This window comes from Phyllosticta citriasiana, assembly GCF_038021145.1.
Source record: "Phyllosticta citriasiana strain CBS 120426 chromosome Unknown IWZ02scaffold_17, whole genome shotgun sequence".
Taxonomy (NCBI): domain Eukaryota; kingdom Fungi; phylum Ascomycota; class Dothideomycetes; order Botryosphaeriales; family Phyllostictaceae; genus Phyllosticta; species Phyllosticta citriasiana.
This window is the reverse complement of record NW_027117294.1, coordinates 660,875-679,904: the sequence shown is the minus strand read 5'-3', so window position 1 is coordinate 679,904 and position 19,030 is coordinate 660,875. Positions and strand designations below refer to the sequence as shown.

The following is a 19,030-nucleotide window of genomic DNA, read 5'->3' as shown; positions in this document are numbered from 1 at the left end:
CATCGAGCAATCAAGAATGCGCAACAGCCAAAACAAGAAATGTCGTTGAATTGGCCTAAATACGGTTGAAAATTCCCAACACCAAAACGAGATCGAACGCCTTTCTGTGTGTATGGAAGCAAAGGGATATTTGTGGAAATGAGATCCGGCATCAAAGGCACGGCGCAAAGCACATACCCGCCATCGAGGACGTAAATATGAAAAAGGAAAATAAAGGCTTCCACACAGAGCTCGCTTTGCAATCACCACGTGTCCGGCCCAAAGTGCTGGCCAGGAGCAACCTGTGCTTGTATTGCCGTGTCTTGAGAATCCATTGTCGTGAAGGAGACGGTGTTGCCCCTACGAAAGCGTCAGTTGCTTCCCGCGCTTCAGTCGTATCCAACTTACCACCACTGTGGCGCTTCAACTCCGGGCATCGTAAAAGCGAAGAATATGACTAGAGTGGCAATCGCAAGGCCAGTGTCCAAGCCAATTGCAGTCATATAGTTAAGCCGCGACCACCAGTTCCAGTGTCTTGTTCGGATGTACTTTTGGAAAACGAATCCGACTGCTCCCCATGACAAATAATTGAGCGGCGTCGCGGGAGGAATGAGACCAGCACCCCCGAGGATGAGCGGCGCCATCAGATATCGCGCTCCGGATCTTGGCCACTTCTTTGCGGCATACCAGAAGATGACGGGCAGAATGGCTCCCAGCGGGAAGAACCAGAACAGAGCGTTGTAGACTTGGCCCGGTGAGAAGATGCGCTGCGGTCCGAGTAGTCCCCAAATGATCGAAGCCGAGAAGAAGACTCTACCACCGGGGCAGGAGAACTTTTGCGGCTGCTGTGGAGTGCAGACATCTTCAATGTTGTTGAGCGCAAAATTGAGGACCGCGATTTGTACGAAGCAGGCGACAGTCGTCGCAACAACTTGTGCGGTGAACATGGTCCGGGGAGGGATTTTCATGTAATGACCACTGATAAGACGAGGTAAGTACTTGTCGCATAATTCGAAGGCTTTAAGACTCACAATTTCAAATCGCTGACGAAGCTCAAAGCCTGGGACATGGTAATGTACCCGTACGTCTTGAACATCATGAGAGCAAGAGGCCGTCCAGGCTGCATGTACCCCATCAAAAATTCGGTAATGACATTGAGTCCAATCTGTTGGTTTGTGATGGCTTGGATGATTCCAATCGGAAGAGTAAAGACCGTGGAGAGGACGATGGCGATCAAGAACGCCCACCAGGCGAATTCGGTCGGGAACGCCAGAATTGTGACGAGCGAGAGGCCAATCATGAAGACGAATAGTACACCGTACCACCAGTGCGGAGCTTCCTTGTACTTCATCATCATTTTCGCGTGGACATCGGGCTTCTCGATAGTGGAACTTCTGAACTGCTTCCAGATCTGCTTGCGGTAGTGTAGAAACACGTAGACCACAAGAGAGGCGATCGTGGCAAACGACAGGCCGTAGCTTATGGCGAATGTAGTGGAGATGAAAAGAGGCGAATATTGCTTGTATGCGGCTTCATTCAGTGTCAATCGGTCAGTGACGATCAAAGATGTATTGTATGGGGCGCCCGTATTGTCATAGGTGGTAGAGTCGCTCATTGGAAGGAACTTGGCATAGAAAGCGCCACCGTAGTGAAGGCCAATGGCGCCAAAAATGTAGAACGTGACGACTCCTATGAGAGTATTCGCAATGGCGTGCCACGGAGGGATGAGGGGGTCGCCGACGAAACCAGTGATTTGTGTCCAGTCGAAGGTGATAGGGATCAGAGACAATCCCGTCGAGCCGCCAAATAGCTCATTGACAACGGCATTGTTGGGGTAGATCCACGTCATGAAAGCGAAGATGCTCATGAACTGTGCCAGGAATCCTGGGATGAAGTAGTACGCAAAAGATATCAGGAACATGATGCCAAACCACCTGTACCGCGACATGGCTCCGCCAAAAATCTTTGGGATCCTCGGATCAACCGTGACCTCCTTCTCGTGCATGGCATGCATCAAGCTGACGCCCACGAGGTTGACAGGCCAGATCATCGCGGCAGGATAGACCAGAAACTTGCGGAGCATTCCAGCGATTCCGTATCCCAGACTTTGAGTTGTTATGATCAATAACAATTGGAAGAGAATACCAAAGTCCTGCTTGTAGAAGCTGACCTGGGCCAAAATAATATCTGTGGCATATGCAACACCGTAAGAGACGCCAGCCATGACGACGATGATCGAATGCTCCTTGACATTGAACGGGCCTGGATTGAGATTCCATTTGATCCCAAAAGTCGTGTGTTGCTTGCTCGGAAGGAACCTCGCCCACAAATTTCCCAAAAAGTAAGAGATGAGCTGAGCCACGATCGTGCCGATGCTAATGGCCGGTTGGCGGAGGGAAAAGATGGTATTGACACTGGCGCCGAAGACGGTGAGCAGCAGGCCAAGCGTCCACGCGCGGATTGTATTCGCGGGCATTTCTTCGTCGATGTTTGGAACAGCCGCGCGGACCTCTGCGTACGGAGAGTTTTCCTCCTCTTCACTCCTGGCCTCTGTCAATCCTTTTTCATCGACTACCTCTGCTGTCGCTTTTTCATCTTCGGATTCCGGAAAATTGGGATCAGCCATGTGGTCGGCGGTACCGTCCCAAGATGTCAATCGAGTTCGGAGTTCCTCAACCGCCGTCAATCTCCTATTTCGATCACTCCCTCCCACCTCCGCCCCCGAAAATGTCGCTTGCTTGCTGGACATGCTCATCGCCCGCAGCTGGATCGTTCAAGGTTGGTAAAGACTCGAGTTGTGCCAGACAACTCTGCGCTGCGATCAGCTCGGGGCAAAATGAAAGGAATGGTCGCTCTTCACATGTGGGCGCTAGGTGTCGTTAAATAAAGGGACGCTGGAGCTCCTAGCCCCATGACATTGCGATAAAAATCTTCTCAATTGGTCCTGTCAATCAACGACACATATTCGTGGGGCAAAATCAAACCTGCCTCCCATGATGATGAAACTTTAAACGCGCAGTAGCTCTTCCTGGCCTAAGGAAATACACCAGTACAGATGGATCTAGATCTGTCCATCTTCGTCATGTTGAGCCAATGAAAGTCGCTTGGGAACGGTGCCAAGTCCTGCATGTCGAGGAGCTTCCTCGACATCAGACGTTGACCGTGTCCACGCATGAGCGGAGTCGCCCAATCCGGAGAAAAGTCAGTGTTTCATGAATTCAAAGTGTCGATTGAGCGCACTATGGCGTCGGATGCGACTGGTCTGCATGAGCTACAGCGACGAACGTCGAGCCCGTTATCGACATCCAAAATACGGTGAGAGTGAGCGCGTGCTCAATCCTGAGGAGCTTCTGCGAGTCTCTTTGCCTTGAAATCGCAGTCCATGGCTTTTGGGCTTCTTTCGAGTGCAAGATCATTGTGGATGCAGTTTCATGAAGCTCCCAATCAAAGTCGAGGCTTTGAAATGTGCAACTCTGGCGATGAAAGTTGTCGACTTGGCCATGAAACCTGACTCCGGCGAGGTAATCTCTGCCAGGCCCTGAAATCTGTCGCATGTCAACGTGCTTGTCTCAGAAAGCTGCGTACATCCAATTCCTGGGCCGCTTCGACTGATAGCCCAACCTCCCGAGCCGCCGGTCTTTCTGGTCCTAGAGACGCTAACGTCGGACAATTGGATCCGCGTTGGTTTTGAGTTTGCCCGCCGCTCATCTCGGCCGGCGCGCCATCTTGACGCTTGCGCTGATTTGGATAGCAATTCTTTCCAGTCTGTCGACAAGAACGGTACACTCATCCGCATTCCGATTGCCGAGCCTGGCCGGAGCAAGTGGGACAATGTGACGGATGGATCTGAGCTGAGAAAGTCGTGCGATTGACGATTGGGCTCCTCTTACTTGAGCAGGTGACCTGTCAGCGTTGACCTTGGGGCGGACTTGTGAGTTGGTGATGAGGCGTGGATGAGGAATCGTAGGTAAAGACAAGCTCAAGGTTGCCAGCGACGTTGTGAGATTGCCCGCCAGCGCTAGCCTTGTTTGGGTCTCTGTGTTTTCTAGGGCTTCCACACCAACAACAATCCGAAGCCTCCCTTTCCTCCCACGCACTATATGCAAAGTCAACTCCGCAATGGCGCATGTATGCATCGCAAACACCTGGTTTTCCTGCTACTCAATCTCCTCAATTGACTGATTGCGCACCACCGAGTGTCCTGGATGTTTCGTAAAAATGCGTTGAGAAAAGCCCGCCAGCGCCCTTCATTCACAATGCGTATACATCTTTGAGACAGTTGGAGACCGGAAGCTGCGTCACCGCCCGCCATCAGTCATTTAGCGGTGACGGTTTCCAGAAAGATCGCGGCAGTAGGCGCTTTCACGTGCGTCGCTAAAGTCCAGGCCCAAATACTGTGCCAAACAGTGCAAAGTCTTGACTGCTTCTAGATGGCGCGCGTTTCGGCTGGAAAATTTCTAGCCGTCTGCTGACAACTTGATGATGTGCCTGTGTTTCGCCGAGGGCGGCACCTGGTTGCCAACAAAATCTGCCTTCTCGACCTGCCGGGATCGCTAACGATGCGATTTGCGCTGATGCGTACTTGCTCATCGAATTTGATAGCTTCGCTCTGCTTGGGGTGCTTGCGCGCTGCCCCAGGACTGCAGCAAGGTGCACTTCAAACGCACGACATTGGTACAGCAGAGGCCTCTCGACAGCTTCAAGCATGCGTCGATGTCATGTCTACAAGTCGTCAGATTTGGCCTTGTGTCCAGAAAAGTGGCCCTATAGGAACACTGAATATAGAAGCACACTGCGCTGACTTTTTCGCGCAGTGCGAATGCATGGAAGTTATTTCAACGGCAAAATTCGCAACTGACATGCGTGGAAAATCTCATTTTGCCATCTGTGGCCATTTGTCCTTGTTGGTTCAACAATCTTTTAGGGCCTTGATTGGTGAAAGAGTGCACTGTGGACAGGCTTCGTAATAAGATCATGGTCAGCACGCGTCGGCCCCGCCATCCAAGCATGCTGAGCTGTTATACTTTCAACATGGCCTTGACTCTGTTCGGCCTTGATTCTCTTCTTGATGCAGGTAAGACGATTTGCAAGGGCTTCGCCCGGCTCCGCCACTCGCTGAGCTGCGGCGCCAAGACCATCATTTCTGGTTACCAGCGACTCGAGCGTGAGCAGCATGCCAAAGAAATATGACCGCGGCTTCGCCAGGTGTAGTTGCTTTCTGCCAAAGCCGAAAGAATGCAGAAATTTCAGCTGCTGGAATCAAGCGATGCTCAATACCAATCCCGAGCATCGAGCGACCACCCCGTCACTCGAAATTTCTTTCGCGGCGTGCGCGCGTGGTACTTTTTCCCTTTCCATGTTCTCATTGTCGTCACTTTTGGCCTGCTTGCTATTTACCAGCTCGATGGGAAAAATTTCCCGATGCCATCGGATTCTTCGGCTTCGACCACAGCACACAACCTGTACCACGGAAATCTTCGCCAGTCGGACGTCACAACGCTCATCACTGCAGCTCTCGTGGCAGTTCGCATGACGGGAAACGTCTGCAGTGTAACATCAGCCCAGAGGTGTCTCTTCGTCCTGCTGGAGAAGTGCGGAATCACACTTCGTCAAATCGAAAGACTGGTCTGCTACGGACAAGGGCCCGCTGGTTTCGGTCTCTACTCGTTTGCAGCAACTCTTCTTCTCCTTCTCTTCATACCCGCCCAACTGAGCGCGCCGATAGCCTCAGGTGCGATCACTTGGGACCCAACGACCCTTTTCCACCCCGAAGACTTCAACGTCACAGTCAATATCGCTGGCCAAGGACCCGAGTATGACGAGTTTCGGGAGTCATCAAGCGCCCGCGAGTTCTCCAAATATCGAGCTTCAGGCTTAGCCATTCTCCATGGTTTTGCGGGTGATTTCTATTCGGAGAGAGAAGGAAACGATGTTCCCAGCCGGAGGTGGATAAGTGCAATGAAGGAACATGGCAAACCGAATGCTTCCAAGGAATACCAAGCCCTTCCACAAAAGACAAAAGTGGGCAAAGCCGTCTTTCCTTTTTTCCACATGAAGAACGTGTCCTGGATCAATTATCAAGATTCTTTTGTGCCTTTCTTGGACATGGACAATGGACTTTTCAATGTAAGCTCATTCGCCAATCCCCTAAAAACACCGCTCAATGGGAATGCCGCGATACTGCGAGACCGTCCGTTGTCTAACTGGCTGTTGTCGACTTGGCCTAACGCGACAGCGCTGAATGACAGCTACACAATAGCGATGGTCGCAAGCCAAGCAGCCGATGGTGTTTGCCGCAATTACAGCCCGACTTTTGGCCGTCTCCCCTTGGTCAATCAATATCTGGATGTTTCGAGCGAAAACCAAAATTGTTACCTCTTTGCTCACGTCGAGGTCACGGCAGGCTCCTTGGAATGCTCCAATTGCCAGGTCATAGCTCCTGGCGTCGTCGAAAGACAAGGAGATGAGCCAGGGTATTCTCTTCTTCAAAAAGACCCACTTGTCGACATCGTGTTGGGCATGTTGCCAGAGACCATGTTGGCCATTGTCACTGCCAACGCGACTTATGCGCCGACTTGGGAAAATTTGGAAGGGTTCGTTGCAGGTTCATTCTCCGCAGCATACCAAGCATCCTGGAACGATCTCGTCGACCGACTGGCTATCGAAACCTCATCGAGCAACATCAGCCAGCCTCACGAGAAAATGCAAGCCGTCGTAAATTCTGGGAGAATTCAGCTATGGATCGGCTTGCACCTCCTTATCCTGGTTTCCGGCACGATTCTCTTCGCAATACAGTGGAATTGCAAACAATCCGCTGTGATTGATTTTGCAGCTGTATCGCTCTTGACAGACGCTGGATCAATTTTGCGTAGCAACGAGGCTGCCGGTATCCGAACAGCGTCAAATATCTCGGACACCGAAAGCAAGCGCTTGGGCAAGCTTGTCATGCGCCAGCAGGGATCCAGCGAGTTGGCAGCGCGCCATCGCGTCCTCAGAAAGATCAACGATGCAGACGAGGACCTGCAGTCATGGGCAGCGTCGACCAATCGGCGTTCCTTCAACGATCTCACGCTTTTGTCAGAACAAGGCTCGTGGAGGCAATCCATTCGGTCTCAGTCGGAAGGCTACCAAATGATCCGGCAATGATAGGTCCGTTGATCTGAGTGGAACTCAACCAAGCCTTGATGGGGCGGAAAACACAACGTTGCCTTGACGTAGGCTCCGGCGACTAGCGGAATGGAGAGACGAAGAGGTCAAATGGGCGCAAAGTCGCTCCGCCGTTTGTACCACTCGATGAGTTGAGATGTCGCTGCAGTAAGCGGATCGACCCAGCCCGCTCGCAGCTGAGTCGACAGGGAAGCCGCCTGTATTTATGCGGCCAACCTCTTCTCCCGCCGTGTTCCGCACAACTTACCTCGTCAACCACATCAAAACTCTCTCATCCGACTACTACAGCCTGACAACACTTGAACACATGCCAAACCTCTTCCGCCACTGTTTTGACACGGCCCAGGTATCGAAGATGGCGCCGGAAAAGCAAGCAGCGCCAATTCCGCTCATTTACAAGCTCTACATGCTATGGCTGGAGCCCATCTTTGCGGCAATCGGAGCATACCTGTACCTCTTTACGCCGACGGATGCACTGCAAATCATCACTCCTCCGCCGCTGCACCCACAGACGCTACAGCAAACACCAATCGAAAAGCTCCTGATGTGGGAAGTGGCCTCTCTCTACGTTTACTTCGCCTTCATCGAATTCATCGTTTTGCGATCAGTTGGATCCGAGCGCCGCGACATTTGGTTCCTCGTCGTCGCAGGAATCTTGCTGTGCGATATGGGTCACTTGTGGTCTCTGAAGCTCGTCGCCGACGCCTCTGGTCAACCGGCCGCATTGTGGGATCCTAGGATGTGGACGCGGTGGGAGGATTGGGGAAACCAATTTACGACGTGGTTTGGGTTTTTGTTGAGAATCTCATTCATCCTCGGCGTCGGCTTCTGAGTTGCCTGCCTTTTCGACACTCGCATCACAAGCGACAAATTCATATAGCCTTGCACGGTAGCTCGAAAGATATGCCTGTAGCGCTTATTTTGTCATGATTTGCAGAATTCTCAACTTTCCCCGTTCTGTAAGTTGTCTTGCAATAGCAATCTTCACACTGCTTTCTCGCTTGCGAAACTCCCAAGTGATTGAGCATAGACAGTTCTTGGTTTCCAGCACAATTTTCTATCGTGTAGTTCCCGGCTCTGTCCTTCGTCGTCCTCCATGTCACCATAGTCCTGCGCTTTTGACAGAATCCCTCGCCACATTTTAACCGGTTCCAACAATTCAACTGTAGTAAAGCCAGACTCAGTCGATGCACGACGTTGGAAGGCAAAACCCGTTCGTGGACATGGCCATGATCCTTTGGAGCACAAGTTGACGGGTGGCGCCCGTGTTGTGCTTGGGGGCGCGACGGCCGAATGTCAATGAGACGCCAGCCGACGCGTACTTTGCTTCATCATCTGATGACACTTGGATTCTCCAGCTTTCGGACAGTGAAAGCTGTCGAAGGTCTGGAAACACGACCTCCTTGTCATCCAGGACATGGACAATCGTGTCCATCACTAATTCCTCGTCACAATGCACCTTCCAAATCTTCAACCGGGGCGGGAAAATTTCTTCAAGTTGCTCGCGTATCATTTCCTTCGGTCCCTCATTGGTTGACAATGTGGAACTAAACAGGCACCCGTTGTCGAGAGCCAAATGACGAAGCGCCACCATTATATGTAGCTCTAACGATTCGGAAGGCAGAAGACAATATCCCGTCAAGTAACCAGTTTTTTTTTTAGGCAAACTTTCACAGCATCGAATGTTCGGGCCGTGAATTCTGAGTCGACTGGGTATTCATCATTACAAAGTCTTGGTCCGCACAGATGAGAAGTTCTTTAAGCGAGGAGGGACAGGTTAGGGCGTTTCCAACATCTTCAGGAGACACCGAGGAGCTAACGAAATCTAGTCTTTGTAAAGAAGTGAGTGATCGTTCAGCATGGTTCGGCTGAGAAGTTCCAGCGACATTGACAAGCGTGAGTTGTTTCAGGGCGGGATGCTGAAAAATGGGTTGGTAGTGACGAGTCGGACTTTGCCAGTTTCCCGGGTCTTCAGTAAATTCGTTGAAAACGGGGAGTGTCCTGTCGAGTCAATTGGGTCAGCAAACTCCACCAATCATTTTGAGCATATCTACAAACAACGCACAAGCTTTAAGAGATCGGAGAATTGCGCCATCGGCCGCGAGGTTGAAGATTTCCCTCAGGCGGGTTGGCATCAAGACGTAGGAACTCACAAATAGCTGCTCCAGGTTTGGTAACAGTGACAGCATATCTCAAGGGCTGGAAATCTGGAAGGAGCTGAGGTATTCCTATATTCACTGTTTTCCGCGACAGATGGAAAGAGACTGCACGAATTCTTTTCGATGAGGCCTTGCCTCGAGAGCGCGAATGAAGGTACGATTGTCCTTGTTGTCTTGGATGGCAACGTTGCAGTAGAGATACGGTTCGGCGACTCTTTTAAGATGGTACCTCGCGAGCGATAAATTCAACAGTGTCTGCAGATTGTCAACACTGGCAATTATCCAGATCTGCACTTCAACGGGAAGGTCCAGCAGTCGGAATAAGGTTGACGCCAACAGCTCACTGATCTCCATGCTGATTGCTTGTGTGTAAATGGGGCGAGTAAGATGTTGAAGACGTGAAGGTCAGCATGATGGAGTGGAGTGGTGTTGCAGAAAATGTTGGGCTGGTGCTTCCTTGGGAAAGAGCGTGAGGTACACCTCTCGTGCCTTCCATTCGACACTCTCGACACTGCCCGTCTTCTCCAAGTACCGGTGTCTGACCGGCCGCGCAAGAGGCTTTTCGTTACAATGGAATTGCGACAGAAAGTGCTTTGCAGGCAAGCACTGATGGAATTCAGCACTTGGATTACCAGAACACAAGCTGGGAATTATTGACGTCTTTTGAAAATAGTGAATTAATCAGTCTATGAAATATGGAACTAAGTTTTTGTGAACGGATTGGTAAGACGAGTCAACTCCGTAGCCCACGTCCTGGTGGTCTGACTTTTCATGCCTTCGACAAATTAGCAACAATCCCTCAAGACAATTCCACAAGATTTGGAGTAAGAAGACAATGAGACACGGAGAAGGCAGAAGAGAAGTGGTAAAATCTTGAAACAAAAAGGCAGCCCGCTCGCTTGTCATGATTCTGGCATGCATCCGACGTGTCAACAAAGGAAAAACTTCATCAAATCACCAAATCAGCCATACCAAACGCCATCTCGCAGTCTAGATTCTCAAACAAATCGCGCCCTGGAGATTCAACATCCATAGTTGAAATCGAGTTTGTCATCATCGCCGTCCAGCTTGAGCAACCCGGGCGGGTTCCACCCAGACGATACCCTCAATATGTTTCCAGCCAGGCGTGCACGAAGAGGGTGCCGGGCCCGTCGACGAAGGTACCAACATCGTCGTCAAGGAACCTGACGATGAAATGGTGGTGAAAGCCATGGAAGGCAAGGACGGAATCGTGCCGGACGGAATGGTAGAGACACCCGTTGGTATGCTCAAGCTTGAAGAGCTAATGCCGGGTGTTGTTCCGGAAGGCAGCAAGGAAACACCTCCAGAGCTCGATGCGCTACCGCTCACGGATGCTCCGGTCGGAAGACATGTGGATGCAGATGTCGAAGGCCGAGTGAGTAGTGTGCTTGGTTGTCTGCTGAACAGGGAGCTTGGGAAGGGCGATGCGGTAGACGGACCCGTTGGAGAGAGACTAGGAGATCCAGAGGGCAGTCCGCTAGTTGGCACTGAGCTTCCTGTGGAGGAGAGGCCACCGGATGGCGCAGGACCTCCGGTGGACGAAGGGCTTGCGCCCGAAGGCACCAACCCTCCAGACGACGATGCGCCCGGCACAGTGCCGCTGGGTCCAGTGCCCGTGGAAGTGGCTACACCAGAAGGCGCCATAGTTCCAGAAGACGCCGAAGCACCAGTGCCTGATATCGATGTGTTTGCGCCAGGAGGCACAGAGGCTCCAGAAGTAAGAGTTGAGAATGAGGACGGTGCTGTCTGCGTGGCAAATGACGAAGTCGACCCAGATCCGGATCCTGATCCAGAAAAGGAGAAAGATGCAGTGTTTGTGCCAGTCGTGCTTGTCGGGTTTTCGCCGCCAGGGCCAATCGACAAGCCTATAGAAACGCCTGCCGAAATGTTTGGAAGCGAAATGTTAGGAAGAGAAATACTCGGGAGCGAAATGCTTGGAAGAGAAATTGTTGGGAACGTGAGCGGGAGCGAAATAAGTGGAGTTGTTGGAATCAAAATGATACTAGAAAGGTCGGGCAGGGAGATTATCGGTGTCGTCGGAAGAGAAATGATAGGTGTGGTTGGAATCAAAATTATGCCAGAGAGATCTGGCAGGGAGATGATCGGGGTTGTCGGTAGTAAAATGATGGGTGTAGTCGGGGGAGAAATTATACCCGAAAGATCTGGAAGCGAAATAATTGGTGTTGTGGGAAGCGAAATAATTGGTGTTGTGGGAAGAGAAATTATTGGAGTCGTAGGGAGAGAGACGATTCCAGGGAGGTCCAGCGAAATGATAGGCGTGGCTGGAATTGACAAGATGGGAGTCGTCGGGATCGACAGAATTGGCGTCGTTGGAATCGACAGGATAGAAGTCATCGGAATCGAGATTATGCCTGACAATTCTGGCAAAGAGATGATGGGTGTCGTTGGAAGAGACAGGATTGGCGTAGTCGGGATTGATAGAATCTGCGACAGGCTTGGGAGCGAAATCAGCGGGCCGCCTGAGCTTGGGAGTGGTGGCGATATCAATCCAGAGCTTGGGAGACTAATTGGGGGCAACGAGCCACCGGCGGATGCTCCTCCCGATGGAATTAATCCAGTCAAAGAAGGCAAACCACTAACGAGGGGCGAGGTCTCAGTCAGCAGACCACTTGGCAGACCAATTGAACCCACTCCTGAAGTCAATCCTGGAAGACCAGTGGGTAGAGAGATGCCCGGCGTGCCAGACGGGAGGGGAAGACCAGAAGGTAGTCCGGACGGGAGAGGAAGGCCTCCAGGGCCGCCAGAAGATGAAGCACCGGCATTAACACCCGCCGTGGTCGTGATCGAAATGATGCTAGTGACAGTAAGCGTCGGCGTTCCAATGACGACAAATGGAGGGTTCGTGTCAGTAGGAACGACGGTAAAGGTCGTGGTTGCGGTGCCCGGGAATGGTTGGGTGATGGTCTGGACGGAGCGAGGGAAGGGACCAAGCAGTCTCGTGGGTGTCAGAATCAGAGGAAGAACATCATCGAGAATGTCGTCGACCAGGTTTTCGACAAGACTGAGGACTGGGTCCACTATAGGAATCTGTCTCTTCTTGAGGGCGATGCCGAGCGGGAGCTGCGCGAAGAAAATGAATGTGGTGGTGCCAGGGAGGTAGCCTGCTGTTGTCAATACAGGAGGGAGGGTCGGCTCTGGTGTGATGGTCGGGTTCCCCGTTGGAAGAACAAGCGAGGGAAGCGAGAGCGACGGGAGCCCAGTGGGAAGATCCAGGCTCAGCGACGGCAAACTCAAGGAAGGAAGATCTAAGCTGAGCGAAGGAAGCGCAGTGGGCAAGCTCAACGATGGCAACGTGAGACCAAGGTCGGTAGGGAGACTGAGCGAAGGCAGTGTGAGCCCCAGGTCCGTCGGCAGCGTCAAGCCAAGATCAGTGGGAAGGCTTAGCGAGGGCAAGTTTGTTGGCAGTGTAAGCCCAAGGTCAGTTGGCACTGTCAGCCCAAGGTCAGTTGGCAGTGTCAATCCCAAGTCTGTTGGAAGACTAAGAGAAGGCAGCGTAATCCCCAAATCAGTAGGAAGGCTCAACGAGGGTAGATTTGTGGGCAACGTCAAGCCAAGATTCGTGGGAAAGCTCAGCGAGGGCAAATTTGTTGGCAGCGTCAAGCCGAGGTCAGAAGGCAAGCTCAACGAGGGCAAGCTGAACGAGGGCAAGCTCGGCGATGGCAGATTCGTGGGCAGCGTCAGGCCAAGATCCGTGGGCAAGCTCAGCGAGGGCAAGCTCAGCGAGGGGAAGCTCAGCGAAGGCAGATTCGTCGGCAGCGTCAGGCCAAGATCCGTGGGCAGGCTTAGCGAGGGCAAGCTCAGCGAAGGCAGATTCGTCGGCAGCGTCAGGCCAAGATCCGTGGGCAGGCTTAGCGAGGGCAAATTTGTCGGCAAAGTCAATCCCAAGTCTGTAGGAAAGCTCAGCGAGGGCAGGTTTGTTGGCAGCGTCAATCCCACGTCAGTGGGAAGACTGAGCGATGGGAGAGTCAGTACCAGGTCTGTAGGCAGGCTGAGCGATGGCAGATTCGTTGGCAGCGTCAGACCCAAGTCAGTTGGAAGGCTCAGCGAAGGCAATGTGAGTCCCAGATCAGTTGGCAAGCTGAGAGACGGGAGATTCGTTGGCAGCGTCAGGCCCAAGTCCGTTGGAATGCTAATCGAGGGAAGAGTCAGTCCTAGGTCTGTAGGCAGGCTGAGCGACGGCAGGTTCGTCGGCAACGTCAAGCCAAGGTCCGTCGGAAGCGTGAGACCGAGGTCCGTAGGAAGGCTCAATGAGGGCACGGTCAGGCCCAAGTCCGTTGGGAGACTGAGCGAGGGAAGAGTCAGTCCCAGATCCGTGGGCAATGTCAGGCCGAGGTCAGCAGGGAGGCTAAGCGAGGGAGAGTTTGTGGGCAGGCTGATAGATGGCAGCGTAAGCCCCAGGTCTGTAGGGAGCGTCAATCCAAGGTCTGTGGGTAGCGAAAGACCCAGATCAGTTGGAAGGCTCAGCGAGGGCAGGGCAAGGCCAAGATTAGTTGGAAGGCTGAGAGAGGGAATCGACAAGCCCAAGTCTGTGGGAACATTGACTGATGGCAGGGTAAGACCCAAGTCTGTTGGAAGACTCAGCGACGGCAAAGTAAGGCCCAAATCTGTTGGAATGCTGAGCGACGGCAGGCTGAGACCCAGGGAGGATGCCTGTGTGGGAACACTCAATGAGGGCAGGGTCAATCCGAGATCCGTGGGGATGCTGAAAGAAGGCAGACTCAACGAGGGAATCGCGGTGGGAAGGCTAAGCGATGGCAGTGTGAGGCCAAAATCGGTCAGAACACTAAGCGACGGCAGCGTCAAGCCGGGATCTGTCAGGATGCTGAATGAGGGAAGACTCAGGTCAAGAGACGGAGCCTGTGTTGGGATGCTCAGAGAAAGCGAAGGCAAAGTAAAACCGAGATCAGTCGGGAGGGTGAGGGATGGCAGCGTCAAGCCGAGATCTGTAGGAACGCTGAAAGATGGCAGACTCAGGCCAAGCGATGGAGCTTCTGTTGGAATGCTCAGCGAGAGCGAGGGGAGCGTCAAACCTAGGTCAGTAGGAAGGCTGAAAGATGGTAGGGATACACCAAGATCAGTAGGGATACTAAGCAAGGGCAGACTCAGGCCAAGAGAAGGTGGAGCGGTAGGCACACCACTGGCCGAGGGCGGCGTCAATCCAAGGTCAGTTGGGATGCTGAGAGACGGCAGGCTTATGCCAAGGTCTGTAGGGAGGCTAACGCTTGGAATGCTCAAGCTTGGGAAGCTGAACGACTGCAAGCTGAGCGATGGGAAATTGGTCGGGATGCTCAAGGACGGCAAGCTGAGAGGTGGAGCACCTGTAGGAACACTGACCGATGGCAATGTCAAGCCCAGATCAGTCGGGATGCTGAGGCTTGGGATGCTAAGACTCAGGTCGGTGGGAACGCTGAGGCTCGGGATGCTCAAACTCGGGATGCTCAAAGATGGCAAGCTGAGAGACGGCAAGTTCGTGGGAACACTGAGCGATGGCAGTGTAAGTCCAAGTGATGGCACATCGGTAGGTACACTCAGCGACGGCAGCGTCAAGCCCAAATCTGTTGACAGACTCAACCCCAAGGACGTGGGGATGCTCAACGATGGCAAGCTCAAACCCAGCGATGGCACATCTGTAGGTATGCTAAGCGACGGCAGGCTCAGACTGAATGGAGGCACATCAGTGGGAATGCTGAGCGACGGGATGCTCAATCCAAGCGATGGCACATCAGTAGGCACACTGAGAGAAGGCAGCGTCAATCCCAGGTCCGTAGGAACACTGAAACTGGGCATTGACAGGCTGGGAATCTCAGTCAGGATGCTCAGTCCAAGCGACGATGCGTTGGTCGGCACACTGAGCGAAGGAAGTGTCAATCCCAGATCAGTGGGAATGCTGAAGCTTGGCAGTGACAGGCTGGGAAACTCAGTCGGAACGCTCAGCGACGGGAGGGTTATGCCCAAGTCGGTGGGTATGGACAGAGACAATCCAGGGAAGGCTGTGGGAAGACCACCAGCACCCGAAGACGCACCGCCGCTACCAGTGGAGAGCCCGAGGCCGGGGAGACCAAGGTCAAGCGAGAGCGGGTTTTGTCCGGGAGCCAAAATCGCAGCGATGCTCGCCGGGTCGCCAATCGTCGAGTCGGTCTGGGTGTAGCACTGGCAGTTGCCAACAGGACTGAGGTTCAAGTTGATGTTTGCACCCGGGTATCCCAAGAGAACACATGTGTTCAAGCAAAGCCCAATGTTGTTGTCACTGTTGAACAGGTTTGGAAGGGCGAGATTGAGCGCAATCCTGACACCGCACTTGATTTGGAAGATGAGGCCGCCAGCGTCGACTAACCGGTTATTGTCATCAGGACACGAGTATGCTGGAGAAGTCGAAGATGGAAGAAGCGGCACTGTGACCGAGACAGACACGCCGGGAACGGAGAGGGATGGAAGTCCAGAAGGAAGAGCAAGTGCGCTTGAGAGGCCTGCGAGATCAGTCGGAAGCCCTATTGACGGCAATGATATAGACGGTAGAGGAAACCCAGATGGTAAGGGAAGCCCAGATGGTAGAGGTAGCCTAACTGAGGGAGTCGGCGCGCCTGTCGAAGGAAGACTAATTTCGGAAACCGTGGGAATCGAGAGGCCGATCGAAGGAAGAGACAACGAGGGAACCGAAAGGCTAGGATCCGAGAGATTCGGCACGGAAAGACTCGGCAAAGAGAGACTCGGTATCGAAAGAGCGATAGATGGGACTGAGACGCTGGGAATTTCCCAGCTGGGGATTGACAGGCTAGAACCCGACAAGCTGGTGATCGAAAGGCTCGGAATCGACAAACTGGGGGCCAACAAACTTGGCACTGTAAGAGCAATAGACGGAATTGAGACGCTGGGAACCGACAAGCTTGGTATTGACAGACTGGGTGCCGAAAGAGCAATGGACGGAGCCGAGATGCTTGGGACGGACAAGCTGGGTATCGACAGGCTTGGAGCTGACAGGCTAGGAATCAACAAGCTGGGTATCGACAAGCTTGGGGCTGACGGACTTGGGATTGATAGACTTGGGACCTCAATGCTCGGGACTGACAGGCTCGGCAACGAGAAAGCCAAAGAAGGGGCCGAAATGGAGGGAATCGATAAAGCGATTGACGGGGCCGATACACTGGGTGCCGAAAGACTGGGCACTGAGAGAGCGAGCGACGGCAGAGAGACGCTTGGCACTGACAGTTCAAGTGTTGGAAAAGTGACACTGGGCGCTGACAGTACAAGTGACGGCAAAGAGACGCTCGGCGCCAAAAGAGCAACGGACGGGACCGAGAGGCTCGGCAAAGAGAGATCCAAAGACGGAGCGGACATGCTTGGGGCCGAGACGCTCGGTATAGACAGAGCAACAGACGGGGCCGAAATGCTGGGGACTGAGAGGCTCGGTACAGACAGAGCAATAGACGGGGCCGAAATGCTGAGAACCGAGACGCTCGGGACGGACAGAGCGATCGACGGAGCCGAAATGCTTGGGAACGAGAGGCTAGGAACCGACAAAGCAATTGACGGAGCCGACACACTCGGGATCGAGAGCGCAATTGACGGCGCCGACACGCTCGGAAACGAGAGAGCGATTGAGGGTACCGACAAGCTGGCGGCAGAAGATGGCAGCGACAGTGCACTTGGTAGAGAGAGAGCCAAAGACGGCACCGAATTGCTGGGCAACGAGAATGCCAATGAGGATGCACTGGGCAGAGAGAATGCCAGCGATGACGCCGACGGCAATGGCAGCGCAGGCAGTGAAAGACCAGGCAAGAGGCCGACTTGGGAAGAGAGCGCCGGAGCAGGAACTCCCAATGATGGAAGTCCTGATGCTGCAGGGGACCCAGACGTCGAGGCCGCTCCAGAGCCGCTTGTGCGTGGAGAAGTGGAGCCTCCTTGAGCCGCCGATGAAGCTGAGGCTGGTGTGCTTGATGGAAAGAGGTTGAAGGAAGAGGCAGAGGGGAATGACAACGATCCAGGCGTGAATGACGCGATGGAAACGCTGGCACCAATGCCAACAGAGACCCCGAGCGAAGCAGTCGCTTGGATGATGGGGGACCTCGAACTGGTCGACGATGCGGCAGGGGCAAGAGGGACTGTCAACTGCCCAAGAGTCAATCCTTGACGTTTCCTGAGTTCAATGGTATCGAAATCGCCGCAGCTAGAGACGTCAAGTAGACCGGCGCCGCAGCTTGTCGCCGCAGCGGCGTCAGAGGCATCATCGAGATCGGAAATACAGGACCGGAAGACGTTCAATCTATCGATTTTCAGCAAGACTCATTTGGGATTGGCTTCTTGTGACACCTACGTGGAGGTTTGGCAAAAGTCATACGCAGACTGAGCATCGTCGCAATCAGCATTCTCAGACGTCAGGCAGTCTTCCAAGGCAGCGCCCCTGTTGGCGCAAGCCTCGGTCTTCACGCACTGAAATCCGTATGCGCTAATATTGTCGTTAGCCTCGAGACTACAACTGCTATCTTTGAGTTTCTTACAGATCTTGAACGCATGATTCGTCTGAAGAAGCTTCGCAGGAAGTGCTGAATAGCTGTTCGTGTGGTCAGCATGGTACGGAGATACTGATTGGCTGGACTTACGCTGAGAGCCTGGTCAAGTTGAGACTCTGGCAAGTCGGTCTTGCCTGCTGATTCGGCTTCGTGTCGTCCAGCCACGAATTGTTTGGGCAACAGGCCAGCTTGGGCGACAGGTGCGGCGACACAGACTGCCGCAAAAAGGGAGTGGAACAGCATTTTGCCTTTGCCTTGAACAGGTTCTGGGCTATGGCCGTTTCCACCGTTGCTGAGTGAGAATGGGAAGTCACTCTAGCAACTGATGATGGTGACCAGGCAACGGAACTTGAAGCCATAGTTATAACCCAGCCAACATTGTGTGTCGTCCGGTGGAATGCGTGGTCAGTGATTTCAACACCTTGGCGATACCAAAGATAGCTTCGAGCTCTTCATCGAGATGCCAAGTGGCCGACAAGAATGAAATACAGAAGAAAAAATCGTCAAAACAAATCTCCAAAAGCATCATCAGCGGCGGGAGAAGAGAGAGAAGGAGAAGATAGGACAGTTCCCCTTTGAGGCTTGTCCAAGCCACGACAGTTTAGACCCTCGGTGCACTCTAGCAGTGCAAACTATTCCATCGACATCATTCCCAGCGGTCGCTCAGTGTAGAGCGACGTCGAATGATGGACTGTCCAGTCTGAATCTGCAGCCTCACACTGCTTGCTCTGTTTTGCTGAGACATTTGAAGCTGCATTGTCGGCGGGAATAGAAATGCTCGGCAATGGCGAATTTGGAGAACTTCAAATGACCAAACAGCGACCAAGAAGAATGTGTGGTCCAGCCAGAGGACGGCGAGGCCAAGAATTCGAGACTCGGTACCGAGATAGGATACGCTCGAGGGCGATGATCGACAAGCTTGCCTCCTTCCACGACATTCGATTGGACGAGGATGAAATAATCAAGCGGAGTGTTTGCACTGGAACTCTTCCCCCTTCAGCTCACATCCTGTGCGATACGTGGCTCCTGCCGGGCAAGCTTTCTAATCCCCCAATGGACTATTCATGAGGACGGGTTTTCCAAGGACCCCTATGGCATGAACCTCGTTCACAGTCGATGGAAAATTATGACAGTTGCAAGATTCCGAGTCCCAAGCGGACCTTTGCCACAGGCGTC

At 53.1% G+C, this 19,030-nt stretch overlaps 5 protein-coding genes across 5 annotated transcripts; 3 read left to right on the top strand and 2 right to left on the bottom strand.

Moving 5' to 3' along the window:
• Nucleotides 1–267: 267 nt before the first annotated feature.
• IWZ02DRAFT_107101 (OPT family small oligopeptide transporter) lies at nt 268–2,962 on the bottom strand. The gene is made up of 2 exons (XM_066761338.1): nt 1,011–2,962; nt 268–957 (listed from the first exon to the last, which is right to left on the bottom strand). Exons 1-2 carry the CDS (start codon nt 2,732–2,734, stop codon nt 384–386), a joined length of 2,298 nt encoding a protein of 765 aa, XP_066618613.1. The 5' UTR covers nt 2,735–2,962; the 3' UTR covers nt 268–383.
• Nucleotides 2,963–5,051: 2,089 nt separating this feature from the next.
• On the top strand, nt 5,052–7,238 carry IWZ02DRAFT_107062 (uncharacterized protein). Its single transcript, XM_066761336.1, has one exon. The coding sequence runs from the start codon at nt 5,215–5,217 to the stop codon at nt 7,123–7,125; it is 1,911 nt and encodes a 636-aa protein (XP_066618612.1). The 5' UTR covers nt 5,052–5,214; the 3' UTR covers nt 7,126–7,238.
• Nucleotides 7,239–7,501: 263 nt separating this feature from the next.
• On the top strand, nt 7,502–7,978 carry IWZ02DRAFT_385950 (uncharacterized protein; the record flags this gene model as incomplete). The annotated part of the gene is made up of 1 exon (XM_066765439.1): nt 7,502–7,978. The coding sequence occupies one exon, from the start codon at nt 7,502–7,504 to the stop codon at nt 7,976–7,978; it is 477 nt and encodes a 158-aa protein (XP_066618611.1).
• A 2,537-nt stretch (nt 7,979–10,515) lies between these two features.
• Nucleotides 10,516–11,810, top strand: IWZ02DRAFT_494525 (uncharacterized protein; the record flags this gene model as incomplete). Its single annotated transcript, XM_066770030.1, has 2 exons — nt 10,516–11,283; nt 11,781–11,810. The coding sequence occupies 2 exons, from the start codon at nt 10,516–10,518 to the stop codon at nt 11,808–11,810; spliced, it is 798 nt and encodes a 265-aa protein (XP_066618610.1).
• Nucleotides 11,766–18,362, bottom strand: IWZ02DRAFT_107037 (uncharacterized protein). Its single transcript, XM_066761335.1, has 5 exons — nt 17,945–18,362; nt 17,843–17,895; nt 17,659–17,790; nt 11,979–17,607; nt 11,766–11,922 (listed from the first exon to the last, which is right to left on the bottom strand). The coding sequence occupies exons 1-5, from the start codon at nt 18,095–18,097 to the stop codon at nt 11,851–11,853; spliced, it is 6,039 nt and encodes a 2,012-aa protein (XP_066618609.1). The 5' UTR covers nt 18,098–18,362; the 3' UTR covers nt 11,766–11,850.
• Nucleotides 18,363–19,030: the final 668 nt, after the last annotated feature.